Here is a 20,066-nt window from a genome sequence, read left to right on the forward strand (position 1 = left end):
CTTCTTGTTCCATATAAATCTCAACTGTTTTATTAAATAGTTCATCACGTGGTCCCCATGTGAAGATTAAAAACTGTAACACATACCTGATTTCATCAGTCTATGTTTTTCCAAACATACTTTCTATTGTATTTGGACAGAAATTCCCAAGATTCATAGAGGCCCCACAAACCCATAGACATTCACGACTCATGTTTATTCTGAGAGGTAGACGACCAGTTGATAGAACACTGTCTCATAAGTTACATTTTGGGAGAAATCAGCTATCTATGTGTTATAGGCAGGGCTGGCAACCCACTGGACTAAAATGTGCCATTAAAGTAATGTTTTATGCTGTATGAAAAGGGAAGTTTACGGCTAAACTGCTTATTTGCAAGAAAAGCTTGTCTGCAATCATTGCATTCATTTCTTTGTACTCTGAGAAAAGAGCCTTAACTTTTTGATATGTCTGGTTCCTCATCCATAAAGTTGGCATGTTTCTTATTATTTATCCCTAAGACATACCTTAAAAAATATTGTGATGGCATATAATCATTTTTTTTCTAAAACTAAAGATGCAGTGTGAATATAAAAGAGTGGCTTGTATGGGTTTTTCCCTTCCTCTTCTCTGTAATGGATGTCATTTGGAGCTCTAGCTCTAAAATATTTATTTTTTAAAAAACCCTTTAGCAAAACTGAGTACCAATATGTTTATTCTATAAATGCCCCAAAGCCAAGAAATAAAGAAGAATGGCTGAAATTATGTTTCCCTTCTGCAGGGAATTTGTGCACTTAGGATTTCTCTGTTTAAATGACCTCAGTGCAGTAAGGGATAGCCATCCCTGGGTAAAACTAAAGACATTGCCAAGATAACCCTTCTGCTGATTTCCTTAAAGATCATTCCAACCTCTGTCCCTGGATTGAAGTATTATGAAAGTGTTCGCGGTAAATTCCTAAGGGTTGTCAAAAACATTACTTTTTTAAAAAATAGGTTACAAAATAAAACTCTGATATAAGCCCCCAGTGGTCCTATGAGTAGGAAGCCTTAGGTCACTTGACCAAGTCATTTATTTAGGAAATGGTGAATCTGAATTTTAAACACACTTGTGACAATGCTTGACTTTTCAACCTAATTATAGATGAAACTTCATATAGTTTATGTTGGTTTGCTGGTTTTTGTTTGTTTTGTTTTATCTTTTACAATATTTGAGAAGAAAAGGCAAGTGGGAAAGAGAACTTCATCTCATATTTTGTAGACATTGTGTCCCTTACTTTTAAAAATCATGGTAAGAGTTGCTAAATATATGTATTAAAAAAATCATGATTTTTTTAAAATTCTAGGCAAGATAAGATAAGCTATTCCTGAAAAAGAAAACCATGGCAAACTTTTTAGGGCTGTGTGGCCTGAAGGTTGGCATTTGTTACTTTTAATAAGTGTCCAAAGCTCAGAAGACTGATCTAGTTCTCTCAAAATATGCTGTACTGGTCAGTTCACAGCACTTACTTCCCATTAACAGCCAGAGTTGGTGATTTAAGCATAAGTGGTACTCTACTATGACAACATAATTAGTGCCTTTTATCATTATTGGAAGAAAGATACTTCTTTTCCTTCTAAGAGCATAAGTATTATGACTATATGTGACCACAGAATTATCTTATTCACTAGAGGAGCACTTTGAAAGTACATTAAAACAAATTTTTCAAAAGTAAAAAAAAAGGTTCAGCACCTCTCTGTTCTTTCAACATGTAAAAGAATTAATTGCATGAAACTGTGAATCATAGTAAATCAGCTATATTTGCTTGATGCGAAGACAGACCTGTGTCAGAGGGTACAAAAGATGGTCAGAAAGTATAACAGGTAACTGCAACATGGACCTCTTCTAAGCACAGAGTTTCTCTAGATTGAGAGCTGCTTTGTCAAGACTTGCTCAGTCTGGGAGGCAAGAAGCTTAATTCTGATACTTGGAGTATGGCTTCTTGGTAGAAATAAATAAATACGTAAATAAACAAATTATTATTTATTTAATTAAATATCAGTATAAGCAGGAACTCTATCAAAGTTTGACAGCTGGGGCTGGATGGAATGGATATCTGAGTGAGGACATTTGTAGAGGGCTTTTAGGTAATAGCATTGTCCTCTTAAGGGTTTTTACGTGTATTACTTTATTTGATCTTCACAATAACCCTGTGAGATAAGTACTGTAGTTATTCTCATTCTAGGGATGAATAAACAAAAGCACATAAATCTCTGAACACACAGGACCAGGATTAAAGTCAGGCAGGTGGATCCAAGCTGCACACTTATAACCCCTGTGGTAGGCTGGATAATGGTCCCAAAGGCATCAGGGTCCTAGTCCCTGGAACCTGTAAACCTTACGTTACATGGAAAAGGACTCTTTGCAGATGTGCTTAACCATCCTGAAAGGGAGAGGTTATTCAGGATTATCCAGGTGGGTGCTAACTGCCATCACAGAGGTCCCTATAAGAGAAAGATAGAGAAAGATTTGACACAGATAGAAGAGGAGGGGCCATGGGATTGCAGAAGCAGAGACTGGAGGGATGCTGCTACAAACCAAGAATGCTGGCAGCCACGGAATCTGGAAGAGTCAAGCTTTGGAGTCTCCCAGAGAACTTTTGGAGGGAGTACAGCTTTACTGTCTCCTTGACTGTGGCCCAGTGAAACTGATTTCACATTGCTGGCCTCCAGACTATGGGAAAATAAATTTTGGGTATTTTAAGCCAGTAAATTTGTGGTCATTTCTATAAGAAATAAATGCAAGCATTATGTAGTAGTCCTCCTTCAACAGACCTACATAATGGGGTAGCCTGCTTATAAATAGCTGCTGAACTTGAACAAGGAAGTTAACCTCTGAGGGTTTTAGATGTATTATCTATAAAGTAAGGGCGTTGAACTGTGTAATTTCAAAGAGTTTGTATAGTTACCATAAGAGAAATTGTTTCCAGATCTTCAGTAAACGGGTTTACCAGATTATTTTGGAAATTGATTTTAATTCAACATTTTTTAAGGATCTCCTATGTACTAAGCACCAAGCACCGAGATATATTTGACCCTAAAGAATTTTTAAAATGAAAAAATAAAATAGCATTTAATTGGCTGGGATTATTTACTTTATCTTCTTAAAGTGAAACTTGGGGCACCTGGGTGGCTCAGTAGGTTAGGCCTCTGGCTCTTGATTTCGGCTCAGGTCATTTGTGAGATTGAGCCCCAGATCAGGTTCTGTACTCACTGCTCCTCCCCCATTCATGTGCTCTCTCTTTCTCCCTCTCTCAAAATCAATAAATAAATATTAAAAAAAATAAAGTGAGGGGGTCTGGGTGGCTCAGTTAGCTAAGCGACTGACTCCGGCTCAGGTCAGATCTCATGGTTCGTGAGTTCAAGCCCCACGTCAGGCTCTGTGCTGACAGCTCAGAGCCTGGAGCTTGCTTCAGATTCTGTGTCTCCTTCTCTCTCTGCCCCTCCCCCACTCGAGTTCTGTCTCTCTCCCTCTCTAAATAAATGAATAAATAAACAAGCAAACATTAAAAAAAAACCCTTTTTTTAATAAATAAAAAAATAAAGTGAAATTTAATAGTGATGTAATATCTGCTAGAAAGATGGCTATAACTATGCAGACACACCCCATATCAGAAAGTTTTGTGTAGTGAACTCTCAATTGGGAATGCAAATTGCAACATATCTTGAATGGTAACTCCTGCTTAGTTGTAACCTCCCAGGGTTCTGTGCTGGGGAAGCTAAGTGAGGCTAAATCCAGACTCCAGAGAAAAGAATATAATGACTTACACTGTCATGGAAGGCACTGGCGCCAAACGTTTGCTATTTCTACTCTAAAGAACAAGAGCTGAGAAGAAATCATAACCACTCTGGACACGTTCCTACTTACCTGAAAGAGATTCAGGGTTTTGTTTACATAGCAACCATAACAATGAAGACACTGGTTCAGAAAAGAATGTGGGAACATATTTATCCTATGTAGTCATCAAAAATTACAGAAATAATTACAAAGTGTCTTTCCAGCCATCAAGAAACCTCTTGCTTCTCCTGACTCATGTGCTAATAGTTTCCATTTATTTAAAATGGAATCGTTTTCATTTATTTAATATTCTGAAATCCTAACATTTATTGCCTAACATTATTTCTGAAAGTACGCAAGGGAACATAAATTAATAATTATACAATGTGAATTAGGAAAATGTTATATATGGAATCCTACTAACAGAAACAGCTCTGCCCACCAAGGTCTGTTTCTTGGTTAAGCGTCTGAGAGTCAGAAGGAAGAAGAGCTATGGGGAGAAATCCAGAGGATTGTCTCTGAGGTAAGAAAGAAGCTGCAAGAAACATTAAGTTAACTTTGACACACTCACCACTGAATTTGCTAGACCAACGTCTCAAAGTGGCAGTTCATAGGCCCAATATAGCTTACCAACTTCTCGGTTAGGCCCTCAAAATACTGGCCCACGCAAGAATTCTTGATAAATTTTAAGTAGTTAACAACCTATAGGATTAGAAAAAAAGCTCACATAATGACTGGCATTACCAGCTTCTGTTACCAATGAAATATGGGGCCTGTGGGCCCGAGTCTGCATTCCTTTATGGCAACATGCAACTTACTGCTTGAGTAACAAGAGCAAAAAGTAAAGTGGATTGGTTTTGTATTCTTGTCACTATTAAAATTTAGAAATGAAAGATAGCCCAGGTAGGCATCATGTTTCAAGAAAAAAACAAATTCTGTGCCTAACTTTCTATCATTTATTGTCACCTGCGTGGTCCCTAGATACATGTGAAATTTCAAAAGCTGATCAGCCTATACAAAAGCTTTCTGCAGCTGACACTCTGGAAATACCAGTAGAGGGACCATTAAGAACCAGGTGGTAAGAACCACACTGCAGAAGCAAGTTTGCTTGGTTTCCACAACCTCCCAAAGCCTCCCTCCTGCTGCCTACAAGATCTAGCCCAGCACCATACGTATCATGGGTGTTCCATAAATAATCAACAGTCAGTCATTAAGTGGTTCACATATTTAAGTGCTGTGTATAAAACACACCTGTGGGACCATTTAAAAGTGTAGATTTCCAAGGCCCAACCTGAGATGAAATCTGCACTGTTATCAAGCACAGAATGGCAGTCCTTGGATTTCTCTTTGTGAAATATCATCTTCAATAATTAGCCCGTCACACTCATAATTTTTTTGTCTCACTTGATTATATTTATTTTGACTAGTAATGATAATACCTAATACCTGTGTAGTGTAATAAATTTGCTAATACAGTGGGGAAAGGTGGGGTGGGGGAATCTTATCTTTTGGGCACATATATCCCAGGCACACACGATGTTAAGATTTTATAGGTCTTCCTATATAACCTATAATATAGTAACTATTATGCCCATTTTTCGGCTAAAGAAACTAAGGCAAGGAAAGGTTAAACAGTGTGCTCAAGGTCACACAGCTGGCTCTGAACCCGGTTTTCTCTATGCAAAGACTCTGCTCTTAGCTACAATGTTATCTTGCCTCCCAGAACTTTCAGATTTTCACAGTGACCTACAATAAAAAATATATTTATATCATGGTCTTCTTACACATAGAAATACACACAGATATATATGTGTGTTTGTGTGTGGGTATATGTATATGTATATACATATATACACACATAATACTATGTATGATACATCTTGGCATGTTCTGTTCATTCGGTTTCATGTCTTTAATGTTGTTTTTCAATCCGCTAAATTGATCTCATAACTCTTTAAGGGGACATGACACATAAGTTTGAAAAACATAGCAATAAACCTTAAATTCCAAAAGACAATAAGGAATATTAGATACTATTATAGACAATATGGCTAAAGTATGCAAGAAAACGACATGCTGAAAATTTACTCATATGAGTAATAATCTTTCATTTCAGACCTCTCTGAGTATTAATAATAGAAATTGTTATAATTTATTACATGTTCTGTGCTTTATAATCTTTCGAAAACTTCTCACATTCAATATGTCTTTTAATATTCACAAAACTCTATGAGGTATAAAAGAAACGAAACAACCAACAGTAATAATGCAATATTTCATTTATCTTATTATTATTCTGTGGAATTTAAGGATTTTCATTCCCACCAGAATAGTCTATTGAAGTTTACCCATTGGAGAATTCTGGGTTTTTTTTGTTTTTTTTTTTTAGGTAATGGATGCTTTGTTATTGGAAAATCAGTCATTAGTTTTCCTAATATAAATTAGGAATGCCTGGTGTTTTAAAAAAGCAGGAGATACATAATTTTTTTTTAAATAACTTATTGTCAAGTTAGCTAACATAGAGTATATACAGTGTAGTCTTGGCTTCGGGAGTAGATTCCTGTAATTCATCATTTAAACACAATACCCAGTGCTCATCCCAACAAGTGTCCTCCTCAATGCCCATCTCCCATTTTCCCCACCTCCCCTAACCCCCACCTCCATCAACCCTCAGTTCTCTATATTTAAGAGTCTCTTATGTTTTGCCTCCTTTGTTTGCAACTTATTTTTCCTTACTTTCCCCTATGGTCTTCTGTTAAGTTTCTCAAATTCCACATGTGAGTGAAAACATGATATCTGTCTTTTTCTGACTGACTTATTTCATTTAGCATAATACCCTCCAGTTTCATCCACATTGTTGAAAATGGCAAGATTTCATTCTTTTTCATTGCCAAGTAGTATTCTATTGTATGTATATGGATAGATAGATATAGATATAGATACAGATATATAGATATGTATCTTCCACATCTTCTTTATCCATCCATCAGTTGATGGACGTTTCATCACATTAATGGAAGAAAGGGTAAGAACCAGATGATCCTGTTAATAGATACAGAAAAAAGAACTTGACAAATTATAGCATCCTTTCTTAATAAAAATCCTCAAGAAAGTCGGGATAAAAGGAACATACCTTAACATCATAAAGCCATATATGGAAGGTCCACAGCTAATATCATCCTCAATGGGGAAAAACTGAGAACTTTCTCCCTGAGATTAGGAATATGACAGGGATGTCCACCCTCACCAATATAGTTTAACAGGGTGTTTGAAGTCCTAGCCTCAGCAATCAGACAACAAAGTGAAATAAAATGTATCCAAATTGGTAAAGAAGTCAAACTTGCACTTTTCGTAGATGACATGATACTCTACATGGAAAATCTGAAAGACTCCACCAAAAAAACCACTAGAATTTGATGCATGAAGTCAGCCAAGTCACAGGATGTAAAATCAATGTACAGCAATCAGTTGCATTTTATACACCAATAATGAAGCAATGGAAAGAAATACCAAGGAACCAATCCCATTTACAGTTGCACCAAGAACCATAAAATACCTAGGAATAAATCTAACCAAAGAGGTAAAAGACCTGTATGCTGAAAACTGTAGAAAGCTTATGAAAGAAATTGAAGACACAAAGAAATGGAAAGTCATTCCATGCTCATGGATTGAAAGAACAAATATTGTTGAAATGTCAGTGCCGCCCAGAGCAATCTATACATTCAATGCTATCCCAATAAAAATAGCACCAGCATTTTTCACAGAGATAGAACAAACAACCCTAAAATTTTCATGGAACCACAAAAGACCCCCAATAGCCAAAGTAATATTGAAAACGAAAGCCAAAGCTGGAGGCATCACAATGCCAGACTACAAAGCTTGTACTATAAAGCTGTAATCATCAACACAGTATGATATTGGCACAAAAACAGACACATAGACCAATGGAATAGAATGGAGAACCCAGAAATGGACCCTCAAATGTATGGCCAACTAATCTTTGACAAAGCAGGAAAGAATATCCAATGGAAAAAAGACAGTCTCTTTAGCAAATGGTGTTGAGAGAACTGGACAGCAACATACAGAAGAATGAACCTGGACCACTTTCTTACACCACATCTTATACAAAAATAAATTCAAAATGAATGAAAGAACTAAATGTGAGACAGGAAATCATCAAAATCCTACAGGAGAAAACAGGCAACAACCTCTTTGACCTCAGCCGCAGCAACTTCTTACTTGACCTGTCTCTGAAGGCAAGGAAAATAAAAGCAAAAATGAACTATTGGGACCTCATCAATATAAAAAGCTTCTGCACAGCAAAGGAAACAAACAACAAAACTAAAAGGCAACCAATGGAATGGAAGAAGATATTTGCAAATGACATATCAGATAAAGGGTTAGTATCAAAAATCTGTAAAGAACTTACCAAACTCAACACCCGAAAAACAAATAATCCAGTGAAGATATGGGAAGAAAATACGAATAGACACTTTTCCGAAGAAGACATCCAGATGGCTAAGAGACACATGAAAAGATACTCAACATCACTCATCATCAGGGAAATACAAATCAAAACCACATTGAGATACCACCTACACCAGAGTGACTAAAATTAACAATTCAGGAAGCAACAGGTGTTGGCGAGGATGTAGAGAAAGGAGAACCCTCTTGCACTGTTGGTGGGAATGCAAACTGGTGCAGCCACTCTGGAAAACAGTATGGAGCTTCCTCAAAAAATTAAAAATAGAATTACCCTACGACTTAGTAGTCCTAAAAATTTATCCAAAGGATACAGGAGTGCTGATTCATAGGGGCACATGTCCCCTGTGCTATCTATCCACAATAGCCAAATTATGGAGAACTCTTGACTTCATAGTGTCAGTCTACCACATTGCCAAGATCTGTCTTTTAAAAAATATTTTATTCAAAAAAAAATAAAAAATAAATAAAAAATATTTTATTCTAATGAATCTTTCTGTACAATGAAGTAATATTGCTGAGGAAATAAATATTTTTTAATAAATATCAACAATTAAAAAAACTTAGAGTAAGGACATAGTCATTCATCTTTAAAAAAAAAACAGTATCAGCAACCTGCCTACTCAGACACTATAGGAACATCTCTTGCTGATATTTTCTTTCGGTTTCCTTTCAAAATCAGTGGGGCTCACAGGTGTTTAGATGGTAGTGTGATGCATTATACTCAAAAATGGCCTGTGCATCCTTGACTTTTCAGTCGTAGGCGTTACTCACCCTTTTTGGAGTGTCAGGCAGAGATGCTCAAGGGATGGAGATGTGATTTTCTGCCCCTTCCATAAATATGCACATTGACATGATGGGGCTTTCTTACATGCTATTTTGGGTAGGCATTCCCCTCCCCATCTCTCCATGGAGACAGAAAATTACTTTTGTCAAAGTTATTCTCAATGCATTTACAATCATCCAAGTTTTAATTTTAGTTGGCTTTTATGATTGCTTCCTTGGATTTGTATAAAGAACTTTCTGGTATTTTTAATACTGAATCATCTGGAACCTATCATTTTCCCTGTTTTCTCTTAGCTATACCTATAGATCCAAGTATCCAAAAATTCCATGAAAATTGTTCTGAGGGAAAATTATAAGCTGTTGTCTTCAAAGATTCGCCAACTCCTCTATTATTTAAAAATGATTTCTCCTATTGTTTCTTTTAGATACTAGTCATTGGTATAGCTCCTTAAAAATCCATCACAACCAATAAGTATTTTATTCAACACAGGAAAACCTTTTTCCCCTCAAACACATATTTAAAATGTTAATCTAGTCAGTCATTGGCCCTTTTATATAGCAAAAGAGACCTTCAGAAGCATCCAGACATTTATTTTTATTTTAGAAATGAGGAAAGGGAAAGGCCCAGTCTTCGAACTCCCAGTTAGTCTTCATTTCTGTTCACCGCATTGCCAAAAAGCAGAGTTCATGTTTGTAGAATGCCATTAATTAGTGTATTCCACTTCATAAATAATTCGTAACCACAGTAGTATTATTTTGCAAAAGAAAAAAAATCATTGAAAGCGTCAAGATTCTACAATAGAAAATGAGACGTCGTATGTGCCCATGCATGTAGGGGCTCTGAAAGGCTTTCTTTGATTACTGTGTAAATGGTAAATAGAAATCCATATAGTTTCAAGTCTGATTCTACATCTGCTAATTGGATTTTGCTGTATGGATTTAGTAAGCCAATATTCATGCTCTTAAGTAAACATCTCTCAGAATGCATGCATATGACAAAGCTGGTTTTTCTTTTAATCGCTGGAATCAACGACTAAATCGGAGGTAGGCCAAGTTGACTTTGCAAAAGTAATCTAGGTTATAATGAAAGGACTTTATACTTATTTTACTATCAGCAGAACTAATGGAAAGAAAACAGAAATGTAGAATCCTAAAGGTCTTCCAAGGGCAGAAATTCATCTCTTTTCCTGACAGGAATACCCACATTATTCTGAACCGTTCTGTTTTACATCTAATTCCTGGCTGACAAATGTCCGTTTTTCATGCTTATTCATTCGTCACCCTTGTGTTCTCTCTGCCTGCAAGGCATCCAGCCTGCCTTCTATCACATCTCTGCAAATGATAGAGGATATGCTTAAAACGTTACCCACCCTCCCCTTGCAGAGGCATCCAGAAGTGAGCAGCTGCATTCCTGGACAACCACAATATATTCTATGCTCATTACACAACCTGAGAGCTAGAAAAGAGGGTTTATGGCAGAAATTAAAAGGATTTTGCAGAAAGAAGTATTGCCTCGTGGGGGGTTAAATGCGAGATCATTTTAGAAATTACATAAAATTTATATGGAGTTTAAAGCCAAACCATTAAAATGAAATAATTACAAGGTATTCAATGATGGCTCAGTTAAACCTGTCTCTCGAAGGATGTGCCTCTGATGTGTGGTCACCATTCTCAGTTAAGAAACAGGGATCCTCCTAAGAAGTGCCTTCATATGGCAGGAATTTGAAAACCATGCCAAAAACTACACCATATCCTAAGAATTACAGCATGCTGCATTCAAACCCATTGCCTCTTAATGGTGCTGCTGACTTCTGTCATCATAAAATTTTTGCAAAATAGCAGTAGGTTCTCATGATGGTCATATTGCCAGTTCCCATGCACCCCTCAACCCAGCTTGGCTTTCACTTGCCATTCACACCTAAATATCCCAAACCAGTGACTTCCTCTCCCTTCTGAATCCTTCCCTGCATTTGTCCTGTTGGCCTCTCATCTTGTTAAAACGTTATTCTCCTCTTGGCTCCTCTGACACATGTCTGTTTGGTTTCTCTCTTGCCTCTTTGTTCATGCCATGTCATTTTGCTGGCAGCCTTTTCTTTTGAATGTTGGTGTCCTGTATGTTGAGCACTCAGTCTTTCTCCTGGTGATGTAATCTGTTTCCCATGCTTCGGTCGTCTCCTAGACAACAAAGCACAAATCGCTTACAAGGAGGTTTTTTATAAGTTCTAGTGTTTCTCAACTTGGGATGGATTTTGCCTACTGGGGACATTAGGCATCTGTCTGTGGGCATTTATTTTACCACAGCTGGAAGAGGTGCTCCTTGCTTTTAGTAGGTGACGTCCAAGGATGCTGCTAAGTATCTTGCTATGCACAGGACAACCTGACAACAGAGAATTATCCAGTCCCAAATGTCAGTAGTACTGAGCCTGAGAACACATGATCTGGATTTATTGCACTTTCCATTTGAATATCCTGTACACACCAAACTGAACCTGTACCAAGTACATCGCTATCTTTCTCTTCACTTTCCTTTCTAATTCTGTACTATATCATCTAGTGATGGTGCCATCTTAACAATTGCAATAGCTAAGAATATACTATTATTCTTGCCTCCTGGCACTCTCCAAATACTTGGGTCTTCTGAAATGTATGATCTTTTTATTTCCAGAATCTGCTTCTTCCTTCTCCTCTTCCTCCTCCACACTATCACTAGCCGAGTTCAAGACCCCGTCATTCCTCCTACTCTACTCAGATGGGTTCCTAACTACCTTCTGTCTCTTTACCACCACCTCTGTCACGTCTGTCACAGTGAGGGGAGTATGATATCTGATCCCCTTCCTTTGCTTAAAAGCTTTTGAGGGCTTGCCATTGCTTAGCGTGGCAGAAAGGCTCTCACAAGTAGATCTCGGCTTACCTTTTTAGTCTTGAGTCTTTTTATCTTACACATCATCATCTTAAGCACTTAAGCAAGTGTGTACCAAAGAATATAATACTAAATATGAAAATAATTTGTTTTAGCTATTTGGATGCATACGTACCTCATTCTTATTCTAAGCCCTCATTTTGTGATATGCTTATTAATTTAACCAAGAGAGTCGATAGGTTCTTAAATTTGAGAACTAATTCCAGTCATTATTTTTTCACCCTACCCCACATCAGATGGAAGTTTTTCAGAATGATTTTTTTTTATAAACAAGATATATCTGGCCAAGAACATTTTGTCCCATAAAAATTGTCCACCGCTGCTATTATTCTTATTAGTACTTGGCATTTTGCCAAAATTTTTATCTTGATGCAGATCCAAAACAAAGAGAAACTACATAAGAAAAGAAAGAGTTAAAAAAGAGAAGAAAAGAAGAAGAGAGTAACAAGTTTTTAATGTTTGTGTTGGAAGGACACGGATTAACCAAAAGATGTCTGATGAAAGGGATGTCTGTAATAGCAAAATATGTACAAATCAAGTCTCAGAAGGTTCTAATGTAGCATTGGTTATTTTGCTGTAAGGCTTTCGGTAATTTGATAGATATGTTTCTTACATGTAAAATAAAGACATGATTTCGATAACTTGTAAGTTCTAATAACTGTGGATTTTAAGTGTTTATTTTTGCAATATACTAAATTTCTTGATAATCAAATCAGAAGTGGCCTTCTGACAGAAATTTTGTCACCGTTTGGCGAGTCTCTTGTCTTACCTCAGATCACATATATCCATAATTTTCTCACAACCCCTAAACTTTTGAAGGTTTTCTTATGCCGAGAAATTCAACAAATGGCAAGTTTGTAACAATGGATTTTTTTTTTTCTGTCCGTGCTTCCTTCCAGATCGTGCTTTCTGATAGCTCCTTGAAAGACATTAAGAATATGCCTCCAGAGTCTTCAGGTTTTCACCCACAGTTCAATAGGCTTAAATGGTACTTTTAGATTCTTAAGTCTTTATCAAAGATGTGACATGGAAGGATAGAAGCATTAATTTATAATCAAAATCAACTGGACAAAATTCCAATAACTTTTCATTGGAAGGAGCTGAAACTGTATGTGTATGAAATAAAATGTTTAATATATTTTTTTGTTTATATAAATGTTGCTTCAAAGCTCTGTGGCAGAATCATTTATTTTTTAACTTTGGCGTTTAAAATAATAAACCGATTTTTTAAATCAATAGTTTGTTTTTTTTAATGTTTATTTATTTTGAGAGAGCATGCACATATGTGCATGTGGGGGGAGGGGCAGAGAGAGAGGGAGAGAGAGAGAGAGAGAGAGAGAGGGGATGAGGGAGAATCCCAAGTGGGCTCCATGCTGTCAGCACAGAGCCCGATGTGGGGCTCAGTGATCTCACAAACTGTGAGATCATGACCTAAGCCAAAATCCAGAGTCAGATGTTTAACCGACTGAGGTACCCAGGTGCTCTAAAATGATAAACTGACTTCTAACATGTTTATTCCACCTATAACAATTTTTAAAAGTCTAATGCATATTTTAGCAACTATAACTATATAAATGTGTAATTAGACAGTTGGTATATTTGGGGAGAAATGACTATTTAATCTTCTAATTGAAGGATGGCTACATAATTACATATTACATATGTACAATTACATATGGCTACATAATTACATATTCTAGACTCATCCCCATAGTTACTCTTTTCCTTGCCTTGTGTTTGAGACATGTCAAGAAGCTATGTTCATTCTTTCAGGATTCCAGCATTCTGTTTTCCCCTCTGAAACAAAAAACTTCCTTTTGAGTTATTGATGAAAAGATCTCAGAGTTACTACAACTTTAATAGTATCTATTATGAAGAGAAAAATATGTATGTACATAACAGACTGCGTGTGTGTAAGAATCATGACAATGGGATTCTTTTGATAAAAAATGTGATCACTATATTTGGTTACCAAGCAATACTAGGGAAATGCAATTAATCAGTTTCACTTATTTTGAAAATTAGGTTCTCCAAAGCATTCCATTAAAGATTAAAGTAGAAGCAGTTAATAGCCTCTGAATTTCATGTTTTCCACCACACAGAATATAATAACCCCAACTATGGTATAGTACTAACAACATGTGGTGTGGTTAAAAAAAATACAAAGACACCTAAAATGCTAAACTGGAACATTTTTATAGCGTTTTCCATAAATGAATAAATGTTAATTATTATTAGTTTTGTCATGTATTTTACTACCTGTGCTTTCCAGATCTACGGAAGACATTTGAGCAGGAACCCCTGGGAAAGGAGGTATCCTTGGAACAGGAAGTCTTGCTCCAGTGTCGACCACCTGAAGGGATCCCAGTGGCTGAGGTGAGTAACAAAAATTCTTTGCATTTAGCAAGTGGCATTTAGTTATTCTAACAGAGGCCTAATCCATGGCTAATGGTGCAGTGAATTAGGGTATGGCATGATGAATGTCTGGTAATGGAGTCCTAACTGCCTGCTGCTGGCAAAATAGATTGATTGGGAACTGATTAATGACTCGGGAGTCAATTAGAATGCCCCACTGGACAAAGCCACAGGCAGCTCAGTTTAATTTTGTCATTCTCTTTCAAGAAACCAGAAACATTGCTTTATTTTATCTGGCACTTATCATATGGAGAGGTGATAAGACTTAATAAAGTACCATCGGTTTTATTATTGTTCTTGATAATATGCAAAAAGTGTAAGAAGAGTGTGTGTGTGTCTGTGAGCCTGTGCACCCCACATATATATTTCCTGTTCTGTGATGTAATCCAAAGGCCAGATCTACGTACCATGAATAAAAACATGTCTGAGAAATAACAAGTGTCAATTAGTTTCCCACCATGAGCTTTCTTCCATCAAGCTCTTCTTTTTTTTTTTTTTTTTTTGGCTAAAACAAAGCCTATTGACTATTAATAAAGCATTACGAATCAGATACATGCCATGTTTTTCATTAGCACCAAATCATATGGTGCCCTTTGAAAATGCCTGTCTACAGGGGATAGGCCTACATGGCCCCAAGGGAGTGCCATGCCCTCCTTGAGACACTCACCATCATAGAGTATACTTGTTGAGGAAAATTGTCTAATATTGTATTTTCATTTGTTAACGAATAACTCTAAGCTCTCAAAAATGTTAACTTTTATGATTATTAGGAGACATCCTAATGGGCATCAAACACTATTGCCCTAGCTAATTGGGTATTCTGTGGGCCCAGAAACACATTCAGTTTGACAGGTGACATACATAGGTGCTAACCTGTTGGTCCTTGTTAACCTCCAAACTACCTTGAGTCCTTTGGAATTCTCACTCTTTTATTGCATGTGTGGAAAGAGGCATTTTTTAGTTGTTGCAATTGGGGCCTGAATATGAGCCAGCTGATTTGTTTTTTGTTTTTAGTTTTATTGTAAAAATAAGTCTTGAATTCTCCTTTATGTATGAAATTGCAAAATAATATATTGACACAATATAGTTCAAAAAATGTTTCATAGTTAATAGTGTACTTACTATTAGCTTTCTCTTAGTTTTTCAGTCTTTTGAAGGTTGAAGCAAAGGTGGGAGCCAGCTCAGTTAGCTGATCTCACCACCACAAGATTAAACATCTGATTGCTCTTTGCAAATTATTATAAGTAGTAAATTAAGATATCTAGGCAAAGCTCTTAGAAAACAGCTCCATTTTTTCTCTCACAGCCATTTATATCTCTCCATGTGTCAATGCAAAGACTCCAAGTAGTGTTCTTAAGGAAACTTCTTGTTTTATTTTGCAAGAAGGGAACTGTTTTTTGCCCTGTTACTGGCATTCCGTGGTACTTTCTAACACTGCATCAGAGACTTTACATGATTATATCTGTTTTATCTGAGCTCATCAAAACCTTATCTTCCAACACTGATATATAATATGATTTAGTGTGATGAAAGGAGGCAACTCTTCTCTATTCAGTATTTTATTTCACTTATTACAGTAGTTCATCTGTCTCCTTAATTGTATTTTTAAAATTCTAAATGCAGGCCTCCACTAAACTACCTTAAAGACCAAAACATGTCCTGAGTAACATGTGTGTCCACAGCCTCATTTTTACCCAGCATTTCCTACAGATTGCTGATCCCTGCAAAGACTTTCAGCGAGGAGATCCTAGTAATTTTTTTCATTTTTTTTTAGTCTCTCCAACAAAGTGGTTCACTTTGTCAAGGAGTAAAGATTCATGACTGAAAACTAATTGGCTGTGAATTTTATTTGTATCATCAGTGGGGAAGAGACCAATTAACACTTGGCAAGCTCAAAAATCATATACCCATTTGACATTCAAAGAACTATATTTAATGCATTTTTTCCTTTTTTTTTTTTTTTCTGAAGTCAGAAGAGACATCAAACAGTCTTGCTCAAGAGCAGGCTAATAAACTCCTAGGTAGATATTTTCCAACACCCTTAGAATCACCAAGATCAGAAAGCTAATAAATACCCTAATGGGACACATTACAATAGTCATTTGCTTAAGAGGAGCAGATAAATGAAAAAAAGAAAGGAATGAAATGTAACCTGGTGAATTAAAGTGTTATTAAATTATTTTGATTGTATGATAAATGCATTCATTATTTAATATTTAAATTTTTTGAAGAATCTAAAAGCATAACTATAGCTTAGAGTGAAATGCTGATCTTAAAGATCAAACTCTTGCATTTTACCATAAATAAAATCAGTCATGAAGGTATACTGGCAAGGATTTGCGCTGCTTTTGTATCCAAGGCAAGTGATTCTGAAAAACTCAGATGGTAAATGCTCAATGGATACATGGTTTGATCAATTCAGTTGATGTTTGTTTTATATGTGTCTAGCTCCAATGAGCAAGTAGTCAGGTACATTCTTTGCAGAATATAAGGAAACAACTTTCTTCCTTCCCATACAAGTCAATAAATTTCTAAAGAACTCTACCAGTTAAAAAAATATTTAATGTTTTTATTTATATTTGAGAGAGAGAGAGCATGAGCAGGGGAGGGGGCAGAGAGAGAGAGAGACGGAGACAGAATCCAAAGCAGGCTCCAGGCTCTGAGCTCTCAGCACAGAGCCCGACGTAGGGTTCAAACCCACGAACCTGAGATCATGACCTGAGCCAAAGTTGGACGCTTAACTGACTGAGCCACCCAGGCACCCCGAGAACTCTACCAATCTTAAATTACAGTGGTATCACTTTTGATGCAGATAACATAGGCATTTCTGAGGTCATAAATAACATTTAATATCATCCCCTATTTTGGCTCTGGTCTCTATTATAGAATGTTAAACTAATTTCCTCATAGAACTCTCGGTGTAAACCATTTTTAATTTTTTGACTTTGGGCAAGGTGTTTCAATTCTCTGTATATATGTTTTCTGAATTATAAAATGGAGATAACAATAATAGTATCTATCCAGAAGGTAGTTTTGGAGTTCAGATGAGATGATACACGTAAATCACTTGGACCATGTAGGAAGCTCAAGAAACATCAGCCATTTTTAGTACTATTATTATATGATCACTTACTGATTTACAGAAGACAAAATTCAAGCTCTGGAATTCAGAATAGCCACTAAGCACATTGTACCTATGCTGGGTGCTGTGGGGCTGTGAAGCTTCTGTCCTGTGAAAAATCACCAATATGCCCTCTTGTGTTCTCCAGCCAGGGCTTTGGTTAGAGTCCATAAATACTACAAATGAAGATCACAGTGTAAGCTTCAAACAAGGAAAAGCCCTTATTTATTGTAAATATCTACTTCATAAATGACTTGTTAATGTAAATACCTACAGCAAGTCATGACATGGCTGCTGTCCTTGCTCTAATTCTTGAAGGTACTGGTGTCCATTTGGCCCTCATGATCCCAAGACATTGGATCAGCCTGCATATTTTATTTCAAAGAGGACATTTGGGCTGAGGCTACTTTTGGTAGTTCTCCTTTTCAGGGATAAAGGAAGGAGAGTGACAAAGTTTCAGAGGAGGAAGAGGCCAATCCAGATTTCTTATACCACATCTCTCCAAATGGTGACGCTTTGGGTAAGAAAAATTATGTTGTGGGCACCCCAGGATAAAGCATATGGGTTCCAGAGCTCTAATCTTGGCTCTCCCTCCTCTGGTCTCCTTGCCACATCCTTTCTTTATATCTATTTTATTTAAGATATTTAACAACTGTATGACTTCCTTAGCCCTGAGGCAGAGTCTGAAGGCCTTGTGCTGTATCAGGCATAAACCCGTCAGCTGTTGAATCATAGGGTGGTCCAGGGAGCCATCCAGTGCTGGGAAGGAGAAGGGGAGCGCTCAGTTCCTTAACAGCCCATACAGAGTTGTTTCAGCCATATCATAACACCTGGTATGGATGAACCAATGTGATTGGCTCCTATATACAATGATATTTTATAGCTCCAACTACTACTTGCATTGAAATGTATCTGTTTACTCCTCTGCCTGCCTGACTAAACTGTGAAGAAATAAGGAGCAAACGGGTTTTGCTCATGTTTTATCTCTAATACCCACAGACTGAACCTATTTAGTAGATTATCTAACTATATTTCATTAAATGAAGGAAAGAGTCCCTGTTGGATATGGCTACATTTCAGGAAACGGAGATGGAACTTTCCACCAAAAGGACGTTTGTCACCCCTGAAGTTGCAACCGTATTGAGAGAACTCAGTGTGGGGTGAGAGGTTTCATTAGTCTGAAGCCTGAGAGTGAAGTTCCAACCCACTAGGACCAGAAGGAAAAAAAGGGGGGGGGGGCAATTGGGAGCTACTTTAGTTCAAGGAGTATAGGGCAGGTTAATAATAATCATATTAAAATTAAGAGTAGACCACATGGGAGAAAGGAAAACAACCACCAGAAACACTCTAAAATGGTATTGCCCACTATTTTAGTGGTCCGTGCCAGGACCACACCAAAAGTACAATGTTGTTGTTACATTTCTGGGAAGGTATTTTGCCTCCCTTTCAATAGACAAGCCTCCCCATTTCCCTAAACAAGCCAGAAAATTAATACACTGATGAATGGGTGCTGGGTGTCCCAGTGTATCATAGCAGCACTCTGTAAAGTGAATCCCTCTTTGCTCATCTTAGTTTAAGCCTACAAAATGTTGTGTCACATGGTGAGCCAGAAATATACTCAGAGATACTTTATTTCATCAGATTATCTCTTTTGGAGAGTACTGGGATCAAAACATCAATGCATACAAGATTTGTTGCATGGCGGAAGGAGCAAAACTGAATTTTTCACTAAAACCTGTGATTTGTATCACCTTTAACAAGGGGATAATTGCTTCTCTAATTATAATTGAGCCATTTCTCATAGGAGTTTAATTGGAGGCACAGGGCGCAATGTTCAACTTATTGACCCAGTTGTGCTTAGAAGCCGTCCTCTTATTTATCAACATTTGCATCTCTAATTAGCAAGTGGGAAAATATGGGTCGAAGTGCAAAAGAATAGCTTATTTTGCTGAGTTTAGTCTTGATAAACAGGGAACAGATTTTTTTTTTAAAGCTAATACTGCCAGGGCAAAAAGCTGCTGGCAGCTGGAGGCTATGCCAAATGTGCAGCATCAGGTGCTATGCCATCTAATTGATTATTAATATGGCTGCTGAACATTTTGTTTCATGAGAGGCATGCATGTTTCACTGCCATTCCCTCATAATGGGGACTTCATCTGGCTGCATTTCCATGCAGGTGCATTGTCTTCCAAGCCGTACTTTCTGTCCTTTGTAGGCGAAAGAGAGAAAAGAAGGGCTTGAATACAAATTTGGAGAGAGAGACTGCTTTCAGCGCTCAGTGGTATCTGTTGGAGATTTCCCCTAGCACATGTGTAGCAACAAGCTGCTGATTTTTTTTTTTTTTTTTTGCGAGCTGATTATCAGCCTTGCAAAAAGTTTTGCGCAAGTATTAGGCTTCCTGACTACTAGGCAGCTTGCAAGCTTTGTATTGGTTCAATCTACAGTTGCCAGCATCACCTCTTTATTATGGTTACCCCTTAAGTTTTTCTTCCAATATCTGCCTCTAATAGTTATATGCAGAGCTGACCATAAGCCCAGATAACCACGTAAA

At 37.1% G+C, this 20,066-nt stretch overlaps 1 protein-coding gene across 1 annotated transcript in view; it reads left to right on the forward strand.

The window, feature by feature from the left end:
• The window catches only part of UNC5C (unc-5 netrin receptor C), a 357,267-nt gene that overhangs the window by 239,528 nt on the left and 97,673 nt on the right, over positions 1 to 20,066 (forward strand). The window contains 1 exon segment of the mRNA XM_043572041.1: positions 14,252 to 14,355. Within this exon segment, the coding sequence (XP_043427976.1) occupies positions 14,252 to 14,355 (104 nt within the window).

The sequence above is a fragment of the Prionailurus bengalensis genome, chromosome B1, assembly GCF_016509475.1.
Source record: "Prionailurus bengalensis isolate Pbe53 chromosome B1, Fcat_Pben_1.1_paternal_pri, whole genome shotgun sequence".
In the NCBI taxonomy this organism is placed as follows: domain Eukaryota; kingdom Metazoa; phylum Chordata; class Mammalia; order Carnivora; family Felidae; genus Prionailurus; species Prionailurus bengalensis.